This window comes from Micromys minutus, assembly GCF_963924665.1.
Source record: "Micromys minutus genome assembly, chromosome: 16".
NCBI lineage: Eukaryota > Metazoa > Chordata > Mammalia > Rodentia > Muridae > Micromys > Micromys minutus.
Window position 1 is genome coordinate 10,043,118 of NC_137985.1, and position 14,536 is coordinate 10,057,653.

A 14,536-nucleotide genomic window follows, 5' to 3' on the forward strand; every position below is an offset into this window, starting at 1 on the left:
GCTGCAGAACAGAATGATGATCCTACACCACACTAGGAGGGAGAGAGCTGTGTTTACATTCCATGTATCAGGTGTGCATGCTCCGTGCCCTGCTCTGCCCCCACTCCCAGGATTCCCCATCCCTCTGGACCTCGATAGAGTTCATGATTATTTTTTTAGCTCATCTGGCAGTCAGCAAATCCCAGCAATTATCCTGTCTTGACCCCTTACAGCACTGGATTTACAGGTATGCACAGGTGCAGCTGTCTTTTTAATGAGTGCTGGGGATTTAAACTCAGGTCTTCACGCTTGTGCAAGTTTCCTTCTCCACTGGGCATCTCCCCAGCCCAGGAGAGAGTTGTGAGCTGGGGTTGGATGCTAGCAAACCAAACACATCAATCAGGGAGCAGGACTCTGGTCTGATGAAGGAAACAAATACAACAGTGCAGAGATCTAGACAGGAGGCATTTTATCCTCCAGAAAGAAATGCAGCAAGTGGATACACTGTAAATCACAAAGCCATACCCGGAAGGTAACAGGGAAGGATGTGTTCCCAGTGGCCTTAGTCCTCAGTTCACAAGGAGCTTGTGTGGTAGTGGTGGATGAGATACCTTCTGCCTCACGTCTAAAAGTCAAATACAATAAACAGCTAAGGGGCTATTGAGGATCCTGAGATTCCCAAGTTGAAGCTATGCCCCTGAGATGTTAAGCAGACCCAGCAGCACACCAAAAAAAGAGTTTTAATTTAAGGAAGGATATAGAATGAAGGCTGTGGAGATAGTTCGAACACCTCATGGAGAAGCCGGGCACTGTGTTCTGTGTGGAGACGGGTTCGAGAACCCCAGCAGTTCTGCTGATCGTCACTCTCCTCACTCTCCTCACTCTCCCAGATTACCGCTTTGACACAGAAAATTTGGTTTTGTTTTTGCTCATTAAAAAGATTTATTTTCAATATAGGCAGTTTTAATTTTTTTTGTAATTCCTCTTCAAAGAAGTTGGCCACACATGAAGAAGTAGACTCTGTCGGTTACAGAAATCAACTTCCATCCTGTAATTAGCAGACTGAGAAGGTTACATCAAAGTGTGGGCATTTGTATTTCCATAAGACAACATTTCAAAAATACCTTGACTGCCGGCTATACGGATGCTTCATTTGCTGTCATTTAATGTCACTTAAATGATCAAGAAACCCTTCCCATGAACACATGACAAGTAGTGTTTTCCCAGAAAATGTTTACATATTTTGGACAATAAAAGGGGCTTTTCTATCTGATCATGAGTCTCATTTTCTAGTCTAATAGGCCTAACTTGCCTAAAGTATAGATTTTGGGGGGTTGTGTGTTTGTTTGTTTCAATTATAATAAAGTATCTTTGTAAACTTCTCCATGTTTCACGGAATCATTTAGGCGATTCCCACTCAGAGGTGTCTTTGAAGTGAAAAGAAACAATGTAGAGCTGAGGGCCCTCGTGAGCATCTGTCCCTATGGTTCACAGTTCCTCAGTTTAGAACGGAGAAAACACAACACTCTACACTGAACTTGGAAACAGTTGCCATAAGAAAAACATCTCTACCAAAGTTTCAAGAGGGTGACAGCATCAATGCCAAGAAACATCAAAGGCGATGTTTGCAGTTTTCAGGAACTGTGCCAAGCTACCTTCTAAATGCAGTCTACCATTCCACATAATCCAGTTAACGATGAGCCCAACCCTGCGGGGTCCTAAAGACCTCATCTTGCCTCTGTATCCAGGTGATTGTGCCCAAACTAGTTCGCACATCACAAACCTCAGTTGTCCAAACACAGATCCCATAGAAGTTCAATTCAAAATTGTTCTTTTGCACTGAGGGGAGAATGGTAGAGACATAATCTTGGGACCTCCCGTGAATAGCCATGTAGACACATGTGGAGACAACAGGAAACCTGTTCTGTCTCTGCTGTGGCGAACAGGTCTCATTCTTGATCAGGAATGTTCTTCTTCCATAAAGGCTGTGGAAGAGCTGGGATAACTTGGAAAGTTAAAAAGAAACATGAAAATAAATGTATGTGCTTGGCTTTTTATTTTTATTTGTTCTATGAAAACTTTAATCGGAATGCAATCATAAGTTTGTTTTCATCTTTATTTTAATTGGGAGTAGCTTTCTGCAAGCAGCAGGAGCTGTCTTAAAAAGGCTCCAGTGAATGAAAGATATAATGTGTTTCTGTTACCAAGTGTGGAAAGGTAAGTTGTAGGGATATCAGTGGATCCCTCTAAATATTGGAAACCTGGGAGCTTTCCCTGCCTGTCTACTCTCTCTTCCTGCCTTGCCATCTGAGTCAGTTCCATTCTACATCCTTCAGATAAGCCATGCTTTCTCTGTCTCTTCCTGTGTATCAGTAAAGATGACTGTCTTAGACACAGACAGGAGACCAGCTGTCTTACTCACTGTTCTCTGGCTCTGAAGACACACCATGATCGAGGGAACTCCTTTAAAAGAAAGCATTTCATCGGTGCCTTGCTCACAGCTTCAGGGGATTAGTCTGTCACCATCGCATCAGAGAACACGGTTGCAGTTAGGTGTAGTGCTGGAGAAGTAGCGAAGAGAGCTACATCCTGACTTGGAGGGGGGGGGAGGGAGGGAGGGAGAGAGGGATGGAAGAAGGGAGGGTGCCTGTGCCTGGAATGAGCTTTTGAAACCTCAAAGAAGTCACGCGTTTCCTTCAACAAGGTCACACCTCCTAAGCAGTCCTTGGTAACTAAGCATTCAAATACATGAGCCTATGGGGTCCATTCTTCAAAAGCACCAGAACAGCCATGTCTCTCACTCACTTCAAATATTCATGACTGTAGGGCAGGAGGAGCCCTTGTTCTGATTGTCCATTGCTAAAGAAGTACATAAAACACTCAGCTTGAGCCCACTGTCCACCATGATTATGTCTACTGGGGCTAGTTAAGTGGAATGTTCTAGATTGAAAACGTTAAATCCAGGAATGTGTGGTGTGCTTAACAAGAGTAAAGGCAGTCTGCTTTATAGGGAATATACATTCAATGCAAGAAAATGAGAAAATACTGGCACATAAGCCAAGAGAAAAGAAAATTTCTTCTACCATCAGGATGTCATTCAGCATCTCAAAGTTTCTTATAAGTTTTTTTTTTTACTTGTTTTAAACATTCCCCCCTGGCAGATTTCTTTGCTTAATACTAAAGAGAAGATGCATTGGTCAAAAAAAAAAAAAAAAAAAAAAAAAAAAAGCAAAAAACAAAACAAACTCTGTTCTAAGTCTTTCCCTGTAGGTTATTTTATAACATGAGATTCAGACTTACAGTTATTTGAAATTATAAATATTGTAAAGAAAATCAATAAGGAATTGTGGACAGACAAGAGTCGCACTCTTAGATGGGACAGTCATGAGAAAGACCTCGGCTGTGGGTCCGCCCTCAGAGATGATAGGAAAAGAGAGCAGAGTCCTGGGAGGAAGTGAATGCCAAGAGGAAGGAAATGGATGCAGAGAGCCTGGAAGTGAAAGAGTGTGTCCGTTCTCACAGTTAAAAAGGAAGAGATGGAGGGCAGAAGGGAACAGAGGAAACCTCAAAGGAAGATGAGGGCTTGCAGGAGGGGAAGGGCGGAGGAAGGGGGAGAAGGCAAAGGTTGCATGTTGGTCTGAATAGGGCACACCTTTTGTTGCTACACAGACAACACAAGTCAAGAAGACATGAGGTAGAAGGTCAGAGCCTCTGACTGTTCTGGAAGCAGAGAACATTTGAGAAGGGTGGTAGTGTGGTGTGTGTGACTTAGAGCTAGATACTGGGTAGGGAGGGACCTTTAAGACCTAATGAAGTCCCCTAAGCTACAAGTAGTAGAAGAAGGATGGTGTGAAGCTTTGACACTGTGTTTTGAAAACATGTAATATATCAATAGCCATACTTCAGCCCCAAACAATGACCAGACAATACTGGTATCCCATCCATTTGCAGATGCTGACCTACATTTTGGAACAAGTCTAATTCCCACGAGCACAGAAAAGAGTGGCAACCTCTTGAAGCATCTGTGCTTTCTCTTCTCCAAAACCTTTCAGCTGTACCATAGAAGGTAACAGCTCTACACCCGGACAAGAAGCACTATCAACCAGTGAGGCTTACAAAGGCAGGCTTCACCCATGGGCCTAGGCAGAGAAGCAATGATGTGCTATGTACTGCCGAGTGCCCAGACCGACTGGATGCCCAGTGACATGAAGTACCAGTTAGTCAGTGAGCATTCTCCTGGTCTAGAGCTGGGATGGCTTAGCGGAGCCTTGAGAAGCTTGTCTCCTGTTTACTTTCGAAGTCAGACTGAAGTAAAAAAAACTCACGTGCCTGAACCAGTTGCCAAGAACAATACAAGGCAGAAAGTGATAAAATCATCAGCAAAGCCAAAGTGTATGAGGGAAAGCAGGATGCTGGAGCCTTTCAGAGAACCCTTAGAGCTGGACCGTCCAGGTGAGGTGGAGAGAACAGTGACGTCACTGATGATGTCAAAGCGCTGCACTCTGCTGAGAAGGACACATAGAGTTTCAGGAGTAGAACCAGCATCTTATATATAGCATTTACTTTGGATTCACTCCGATATATTTTGAGCAAAAAGTGAGTCACAGATAAAGTATTTCATGCACAAAGCAGTTTTATTCTTTTTTCTTCAGGCCTTTATAGAATAGTGTGCTCTTCTCTGTGTTTAACACAGCGGGTCTAGCTCTGAAAGGCTCCTGCAAGTTTTTGCAGGGATTATGGGGACAAGTTGGCTAACTAAGGGGGTCATTAGCATGGACTGGATCTGGAATGACATTATTTAGCATTGTACTTAACTACATAGAAAAGACATCTACTTTTGATATCTTAAAATTAATTTTAAAGTTAGCATACAAAACAGTATGCCTCGTGATATTTTCACATACAGAAACATATATGTATAAATATGTGTTTATATGTATGCATATACTGAAATCCTATCCTGGAGCTTGAATCTTAAGAACCAAAGTTATGGACAGAATTTCTAGACGCATCTAGTATACTTTCCCCATCTGGTCTAACAGCAGCAAAGCCCTCAACCAACACAAACCCCACAATTTTTCTTAAGAAAGTGAAAGTCTGCATCTAAATTTCACACAGAAACTGTGCCTTGTTGCTCCCACACATTCCTCCTGGCACGGAGTCAAGCACAGCGAGCCTCTGCCTTGCGCCCCAGCTTGGGATCATGGGGTGTCTGACTACCCATCACCACGTTCCCACCCCTTCAGTTTTGCCCCATTTTGATGATGTTCATCTTCCTCTTGGCTCCAGTTCTCGGGGCTTCACACTGGTGTGAAAACTAGTGGGATGTGGGTTGGGCATAGAGAAGCCCCACAGCGACAGACTTCTTGCTAATTCATGCTCAGTGCCTAGGAGGGTCAGTGTTCTGGGGACTGAGACAAACTCATGACTATTTTGGGGAGCAATTCAGTCATAGCAGGTACATGCACAGTGAAGCATTGGTCCTATGGTCCATGCTTAGAGAACTTGCAATCAGGTTGGACATAATCAATCCAGCAACACGAAGTCACAAAAAACCCATAGTTCTACAAAAAAAAAAAAAAAAAAAAAAAAAAAAAAAAAGAAGGGGAGTTTTATAATATCTGTGGGAAAGGACCCAAATCTCCGGTCTCTTCTCTCCTTCTGTAAAGAATTTTGCTGATGATAAACTTGGAAGTGACATTTGCAAGAGGAAATGTAAACCAGGGAGGAATTACTCTCCCCCTTGAGAGTTATGATTAGCTCAAATGTATTACTCCAAGATCCCAAACATTTCACATAATAACCAATGAAAAGTCACATGTAATCTTTTGGGTCAGTCTCTTTTCAAATCATCTCTAATTTCTAGCAACAACCACATCTCTAATTGGCTGTAAGGAAAGCTCACAGATGGTGGGACGAACCCTCGTGCGCCACACACACACACACACACACACACACACACACACACACACACACCCCTCCAGACAGCTACAGGTTCAGATTTCAATCTTGCATGCATGCCTGACTGAGAGGGACAGGAATCTACTTGGGGGAACGGTGGCCTGCTGAAATGAATTGTTACCTTTGTGAGGTACATCCCTTGTTTCTAAGGCAGTACAGAAGACAAAGGGTACATTTAGTTTGTGGGAAAGGATGGGGGCAGGGGAAGAAACAGAAACCAGAGAATTATGCAACCATGGTGCTTTCAAATCCCCCCAGGAAGTTTATGTTTCAAGGCCTTTGGAAGAGTAGAGTGCAGCTGTTTACTAACGGGCCGCAGTCCCCACAGTGCTCTTGGTACCACACTGCAGCCCCAAGGATGGCAGGCCACTGCTTATAGACTCTATCCAGCCTAAGCAGGCTTGTGCCTCCCCTAGCAGAGACCATGTGTCTCAAAGAGCAAGGGATGTTCAGAGAAGACTGAGAAGGGGGCAGGGACATTGAAGAGGCTGCTGGATCTTAGCAGAAGAAAGTCAGGATTCCCATGTGGAATGTAAACCAGATTAGACTTGTTTGCAGAAGGCCACACCCCAAAGAAGCCCTTCAGATGACCAGCCGGAGGGTATACTCAGTACAGCATCTCACAAACCAGCATAGCAATTTTGAATTTCTTATGAAAAATTCAAAGTGCCCTTTGCAGTATCTCCTTTAAGCCTTAAATGACAGGACAGGATGTGGTTTAGAGCTTTCTTTATGCAGATAATAAATCCATTCACTGGTGAAATGGCCTCTTGCCTCTTCTCTCTTAACATGAAGCTTCAAGACTGACATGAGGTGATCTCTCCATCAACCTCTAACCAATGATGACACCTTTCTCTCCCTGGAGTCCATCCTAAAGAGCTCCCAGATGTTCTTACCTATGCCCTGGACACGCTGTTGCTCTTTCCTCTTGGCGGCCTCTGCACACTGTGTTCAGAACAGTGTAGAGGAGACATGGCAAAGGCCAAAAGGCAGCTAACAGCATGTCAGCAATAGAGGCGCTGGGGCCCAGCTGGCCAGTGCTGTCACACTGCTTCATAGCAGGGCTCACTGTTTCAGACGGGAAAGCATTGTGGGAAGCGTGCAGAGTGCTGGTATTAGCAGTATGCACTGCCACCTCCGGCTGTTCCTATGTAATCGTAATGCCGGAACCACAATTTACTATGTGCTGAGAAGATTCCGTGAGACTCTTCAATAGAATCTCAGCCCCAAAGCATTCAGGACTGGGGTTGGCCCTCAGTAGTGAGGCCCTTGCTCAGCGTGCACAAGGCCCTGTTCAGCCATGAGGAACACCAGGAAAGGAGAAAGAAAAAACGAGTGGAGGAGCATGCATGCATGGTCTCAAGGCATAGGCAGACGATGCCAGAGCTGGGCTTGCTTTCTCCTTTGTACTCAGTCCAGGGCCCTAGTCTGCAGAAAGGTGCTGTCCACACTCAGAATGGCCTCAGTGAACCTAATCTAAATAAGCTTTTATCGATATGGCCGGAGGCTCCTCTCCCGGGTGATTTTAGACTCTGTCAGTTTTACAATGAACGCTAACAACCATAACATACAAAAACGTTCATATAGCCTAAGAGTTTATTGTTTTCTTCAATATTCAAATGAGCCAACACGTTTAAGTGGATGCTAAGGCTCTGGTGACCCTGTGTCCTGAGTCTATCAGCCCTAAGTAGCAGATGCACCTTGGAAGTCTTGTCTCCAACTTGTCAATATAATAAACTGCTTTCTAGGACCTGTTGTTACCTCTGCCTCCAGACATGCTTCCTTTCTCCTGTCCCAGGCCACCCAAGTTACAGGAAGGTACAACCAGGTAGCTCTCAGCTTCTCTATTCTGACCTGCACCCTTCTCTGTTTGAAGTCACACCCTCACTAAAGCCCATCCCCTTCCAACTCACGTTTTCTAAGGTCCTGAGTCTCCTTTTGGCAAATTGACATTGTGTTTCCTGAGAAACTCTTTCACACTGAGGCTTTAAGGATGATGTCTGTCTGTGCTCATTGTGTTTGACTGAAACCCTTCAGAGGCTCTATAGCACAATTCAGACCCACGTGTCTGGAGGAAGAATTTTACTCCAGCAATAGAAGTACTTTTAAGAGCTTTGAGTGTCATTTAGATTGTAGGGTTCCAGTAGTTCAACTGGTGTCTGCTACATCTTTGTATGTGATGGCTCTTGCTAACATGGCTATGATTAGAAACTTCTAGAAGGTGGGATACAGCCTATTTCCAACACAATCTCTCCACAAAACTGTCAGTAGTGTCATGCCTCGTAAGGTTTGGAGTGGGTGTGTGTGTGTGTGTGTGTGTGTGTGTGTGTAAATGAGCCTACTGTACTCTATTATGAGCAGTATCTCTAACCCTCAATGGGGTTTAAATGCCGTCTCTCTGTATCCATGGAACCACACATCTCCTTTTCTATTCCCATCTTCGGGTATCTTCAGCTATGGTTCTCAGCTACCTTCAGTCCCCACTCCCCTGGTGTTCACTGTCTCTAGGCTTGAGCAGGAAATGACCCCAAAGATCATCTTTGTAGAGCACAGAAGTGAAATCTCTAGGCTCGGGTGGCAAAGTGAGTCAATGTGAAAAACAGCGTTAGGTGTCTGGCCTCTCGATGTCTAGATATGGGTGGTATTTTCTCCGAGTCCTCCACGGAAGCACTTGCTTGAACTCCTTCACTGCTGACTGCATGTGTGACCCAGTCACAATATTACTCAGTCTTTCAGCTCTCCTTTCTCTCCTAGAAAAGAGGGAAAGCCTGCAGTGCCGGGAAAGCAGTAAAGCCTGTTCGTTAAGAGTCGGGGCTCTGGAATTTCTTTACCTAGGTGAACAGCTTGTTCAGTTCAAGGCCTGGCGCTAAGACCCTGAATAAATGGCTGTTAGTGTTGTTATTCCCAGAACCAGTGTATCAGTTGCTCCTTCTGAGCCTGCTTCTGCAATCCTGGCAGCCACAGAGCGAGTATGGGACAGGCTGTAACCCACAGTCAGCGCAGGCCTGGAGGGGAGGCTGGAGAAGCTGGCCAAACAAGTTTTTAGTAGGTTTCTGTTCTCTGCTTTTTTAAAGCAGTGGAAAATAAATCAAGGGTGAAAAGACAAACGTAGCAAAGAATGTATTCCATTGTTCCTTTTAGGGAGAGACTCCTTCAGATGCAGCTCTTCACGACGTAAATCACAAGCCACATGGCTGAGTCTGCTCCTGCCTCTTTCCTGGCCTAGAACAGACAGGGGACACTGTGGTCTCTACTGGGTAACAGATTGGCTGTCACTTTTCTGGGAGCAGAGAAGGAGCTGGGGAAGGCCCACCATTGGCTGAATTCTGTTCATAACTGATTGGACATCTGGAGATGGGGTTAAACTGTGTGGTTAGTAAGAGTCTCATCCATACCAACTTGAAGAGCCAGGAAGTCACTATAAAAACGCTGTAGTGTATCAAAGAGAGATTCACTCCACTCTGCTCTGCTTCTCTGAAGCTGCCAGGTTCTGTCACAATTCACTATGCAGCCAGCCTAGTGGCTCTGACCTCACTTCCCACAGGCTACAATTTTAATGGAGAGTCCTCTGGCCCAGAGTGGGTCCAGCTGCTTTCCTCCTAGAGTCGGACATTGTGATAAAGTCACACTTGCTCCACCAGCACCTCACCTCCATCATAGTCACACACCACTTGTGCATGGACAAGCCAGGCAATGGACAGGGATGGCTGGAGCAAGTTTTGATAACCAAGATGGCAGGGAATGCAGTTTGCATCCAGTTCTGCACTGCCCTTTCTGAGTCTACCACGTTTTACCTGAGGCCTAAGGCAGCCTTGTGCTCACTGACACTGCCCATCTTCCTGCCAGGCACACCCTGGTCTGAGCCTGACTGCCTGAAACATAACAGGATGAAAATGGTTGGCTTTGGGCCCAAACAGACCTACACTTAATAGCTGTTTGACCTGAAAAAGTGTTATTCCTGTGAGCCTTGTTTCCTTATCTATAAACTGCATACCTAATGAATATCTAACAAGCTGTTAGGCAGATGCAGGGCAAGGAATATCTCATGTTTTAAATCTCTGGCATATAAAGTATATACTGGGTTAGGAATTTCCTTTGCTTGATTCAAAAGGAAAAGAAGGTAGAGGAGAAATAAAACTTTCTACAAAGCATTTCAACTTCAGCTACTTTGCAATTATCTTGAGCAGACATTAAATAATTTAGGTCTGTGGGTAGAGCTGTGGAAACCACACTGTGGTGGACACAGCTCTTGCTGTAGAGATGAAGCAGCTATTGGTTCAGGGAGCAATGGTGAGTGCTTTATCCTTTTGAGACATTTATTGGTACGGCTGCATGGCCATTCAAACTTGTTCCATGGATGTGAGTTTTCAAAGTTCAGTCTGTTCACTAAATTAGTGAAGGCAGCACTTTGGTATTGTGACCTGGATATGTATAGTTCTGTGGAGATACACAAAACATGCACAGAACATGAGCAAAACAGAAAGCCATAGACTTTCTTATAAACTATAGTTGTAGAGTTACACTGTGAACATTGTGCCAAATTTGAGCAATCTAGTTTCTTCCTATGAGACTGGTTTCAGATTGGAGAATGGAGGCTCAGACAAGCCTGGTGAACTACCGGGTCACAGCATTACAGTGTAAGCTTGGCTCAGCCTGATCCCAGCACCTTGTGCAGTACTGTTTTCCAACAACTTGGTTTTGTTACAAGATTTAATGAGTGTAGTCAGTCTGAATAAGGCTACCTCATATAGGCTCATGTGTTTGAATGCTTGGTCCCTGATTAATGGAAGTGTTTGGGAAGGATTAGGAGGTGTGACCTTTGTTGGAGGACCTGTGTTACTAGGAGTGAACTTTAAGGTTTCAAAAACCCATACTGGCTCTCTCTCTCTCTCTCTCTCTCTCTCTCTCTCTCTCTCTCTCTCTCTCTCTCTCTCTCTCTCTCTCTCTCCTGGCTGCCTTCAGATCAGGATACAAAGCTCTCAGCTACCTCTCCAGTACCATGCCTGTTTGCTTCCCACCATGATGATAATGAACTAACCCCCTGAAGCTATGAGCAAGGCCCCAAATAAGTGGTTTTTTTATAAGGTCATAGTGTTGCTTCACAGCTGTAAAGCATCATCTAAGATAGAAACAGAAGAACAGGGTCTCCAGGAAAACCTGCGCTTTGACTGTCTCATTTAATAAGTTCATGCCCACACAGTACTGTCCCTCCAGCCTGGGGGGACCAAGGAGAGTGAACACTCAGACATAAGGATCTGGGTACAACTGAATGTGGCGAAAGGCTGAACATTGTCTGTCATCAAGCCCGTCACAGGCCTGAAGGCAGAGTTGGGTTATGGAAGACAGAGGTCTTCTTGCATCTGAGAGCTGTTCTAACTTATTTAGAGAATGCCAAAGAGGGTAAAGTTAAACCTAGGAAAGAATATAAAAAGAAGCGAGAAACTTTGTACTTCCTTAAACTTGTTGGTGTTCCCAGTTTGGTCAAAGTATGTATGTACTTTGAGTATGTGGCTGCCCTAGCATTTTATGTGCACATACATGAGACATTTTTCTTTATTCCAGTTTAAAAAAAAAACAAAACAAAGCATGCATAGGTAATGTGATTCACTCCTTACATGTTAGGAGAATTCTCCCCCTATTAACCAATCATGGAGATTAATCGATCATGGGAATTGCTGTAACCTCAAAATTAATTTCATTTTCTCCTGTGTATTCCATTATATTCCAGGCTAAGTCTCACTGGAGGGAACAAATATATAAACTTGATATTGAAGACCGACGCTGTAACTTGGGTGGTAGAATGTTTGCTTAATCTGCTGGATTAGATCCCCAGCCCCACATAGACTAGGCATGGTGATAGATACCTGTAACCTCAGCTAGTAAGCAGGACAAAGCAGGAATAACAGAAGCCCAAAGGTACCCTTAGGTACGTAGGAAGTTGGGGACCACTCTGGTTTAAATAAGATCCTGCCTCCAAAAACAACAGAAAAATAATCAAGGTTTTTTTTTTTTTTTAATTGAAGGCTTAAAAATTGAGCCTAGAAACCAAAAGGATGAAGCAGGGGTTGAGAACACTGGCTACTCTCCAGGGGACCTGGATCCAATTGTCAGCACCTTCATTGTGACTCACAATCAGCCCTGACTCCAGTCCAGGGCATCTGGTGCTCTCTTCTGGCCTACTTTGATGAAAGCCATTTAGGTGGTACACAGACATATATGCAGAAAAAGCAGTCATACACATAAAATAAAAATGAATAACACCTTTATAATGATTTTTAAAAATTAAGTATGACATCACTCTTGTTTAAAGGTATAATTAGATCGGAATCTTAAACATGTCTGTTTTATTTCCTTTCTGTCTTTCAGCTCCAGGGCTCTTTGAAAAGAAAACAAATAGTCAACCTGTCTCCTGCCAACAGCAAGAGGCCCAATGGCTTTGTTGACAGCCCATTTCTTGACATCAAAAGGATCAGAGTTGGAGAGAACCTTTCTACAGGTCAGGGGGCCCTCCCAGTAAACAATGGACAAAGTCACATGATGCCCGGGCCCTTGCCCATGAATCAGGCACCCTTGAGGAAGACTAATGCTCTACCGCCTCCTGCACATTCTCCTGGCAACAGTGTGTTTAACATGGGCTTAAAGGAGGTGAAGAAAGAACCTGGAGAGACCCTCTCTTGCAGCAAACACATGGATGACCAAATGACGCAGGAGAGTGTTTTTACCAATAGGTTTGGAGATGACCCTGGGGAGCAACTGATGGACCCTGAGCTGCAGGAACTGTTCAATGAACTGACCAACATATCAGTGCCTCCCATGAGCGACCTGGAGCTGGAGAACATGATCAATGCTACCATTAAGCAGGATGACCCATTTGGCATTGACTTGGGTCAGCAGAGCCAGAGGAGCACACCAAGACCCTCCCTGCCCATGGAGAAGATCATCATCAAAAGTGAATATTCACCCGGTTTGACACAAGGCACTTCGGGCTCTCCGCAGCTGAGGCCCCCATCAGCTGGCCCTGCATTTTCCTTGGCCACCTCTGCACTCTCCACTTCATCCCCAGTCCCCACAGTTCCCCAGAGTCAGCCTCAGCTTCAGAAAGCATCAGGAGCAAACAGGGCCCTGCCAAGCTGGCAAGAAGTATCCCATGCTCAACAGCTCAAGCAAATAGCTGCAAACCGCCAACAGCATGCACGAATGCAGCAGCAGCAGCAGCAGCAGCAGCAGCAGCCACCTCCCAGCTGGCCAGCCTTGCAGTCCTCTGCGGGGCCATCCCCAGGGGCATTTGTGCAGGACAAAATCCCCAGCCCTTCCTTTGGCCAGCAACCCTTCAGCCCACAGGGATCGCCCATGCCTGGGGTGACTGGAAGCAGCAACCAGTCCAAAGCTGTGTCCAATTACACATACAAGGCCAGCCCCTCAGCCCACACTGGACCCCTGGATGTGCTACTGCAGCAAAAGCCTCAGGATCTCAGTCGAAGTTTTATGAATAACCCACACCCAACCCTGGAGCCCCGACATGGCAACACCAAACCTTTGTTTCATTTTAACCCAGACCAAGCAAACCAGCAGATGCCTTCTCTTTTGCCTTCCCAGAACAAGCCTTCTCTCCTACACTACACCCAGCAGCAGCAGCAACAGCAGCAACAACAGCAGCAGCAGCAACAGCAGCAGCAGCAACAACAGCAACAACAACAGCAGCAGCAACAGCAGCAACAACAACAGCAGCAGCAACAGCAGCAACAGCAACAGCAGCAACAGCAACAGCAGCAGCAACAGCAGCAGCAACAGCAGCAGCAGCAACCATCCCAACCCGCCCAAGCTCTCTCAAGCCAGCCCTTGCTAAGGTCGCCCTTGCCACTTCAGCAGAAGATCATGCTTCAGAAGATGCAGAGCCAGTCCATCGCAGGCCTGGGATATCAAGTCACTCAGCACAGACAGGTAAGGAATCTGGTACTTCACCCCAGAGCTCCCACGGGTGATTATTTTGGTGATTATGCTTTGAATGCTCTTTATGTTTTTAGTGAGACGTGATTAATACTGAAACCCAGTGGTTCTGGTGGACTTATAGGAGCTTGATTCTCTTGGTACATCTAAAGCTCTAAAGCAAGCACTAATGTTTATATACATATATATGTATATGTGTGTGTGTGTGTGTGTGTGTGTGTGTGTGTGTGTATACACACATTGTCATTGCTTTGGGGTTCTGTAATAATCAGTGATACTTAAAAATAATGCCTTGGTGGTATATCCAGTGGTCAAGCATATGATATGAAGAATATTCTGATATTCATCCAACCGGAAAATCAGATCAATATGCATTGAGTTAGAACTAATATAAAGATGGTGGTTATGGCTGTACATTGGAATAAGGCTAGAGGTAATGCTGAGAGGAGCCACCAACGTGACCAACTGTTGTGTTTAGTCCTCGGCCATCCTCATAGATCTCACGTGACTCTGAGCTCACAATCGCTTCGTCAGCCCTACATCTGCAGGCACCATCTAAAGACAGAGCAAACCATCACTTTAACACTACACAAGCAATGGCAAAGTTCTTCCCCAGTGAGTGGAAATCAGGTGTGACATCCACAAAACA

The 14,536-nt window shown here is 45.0% G+C and overlaps 1 protein-coding gene across 1 annotated transcript in view; it reads left to right on the forward strand.

The window, feature by feature from the left end:
• The window catches only part of MAML2 (mastermind like transcriptional coactivator 2), a 305,834-nt gene that overhangs the window by 203,921 nt on the left and 87,377 nt on the right, over positions 1 to 14,536 (forward strand). Inside the window, exon 2 of the mRNA XM_080929861.1 lies at positions 12,307 to 13,881. Within this exon, the coding sequence (XP_080785987.1) occupies positions 12,307 to 13,881 (1,575 nt within the window). The remainder of the gene's footprint in view (positions 1 to 12,306; positions 13,882 to 14,536) is intronic.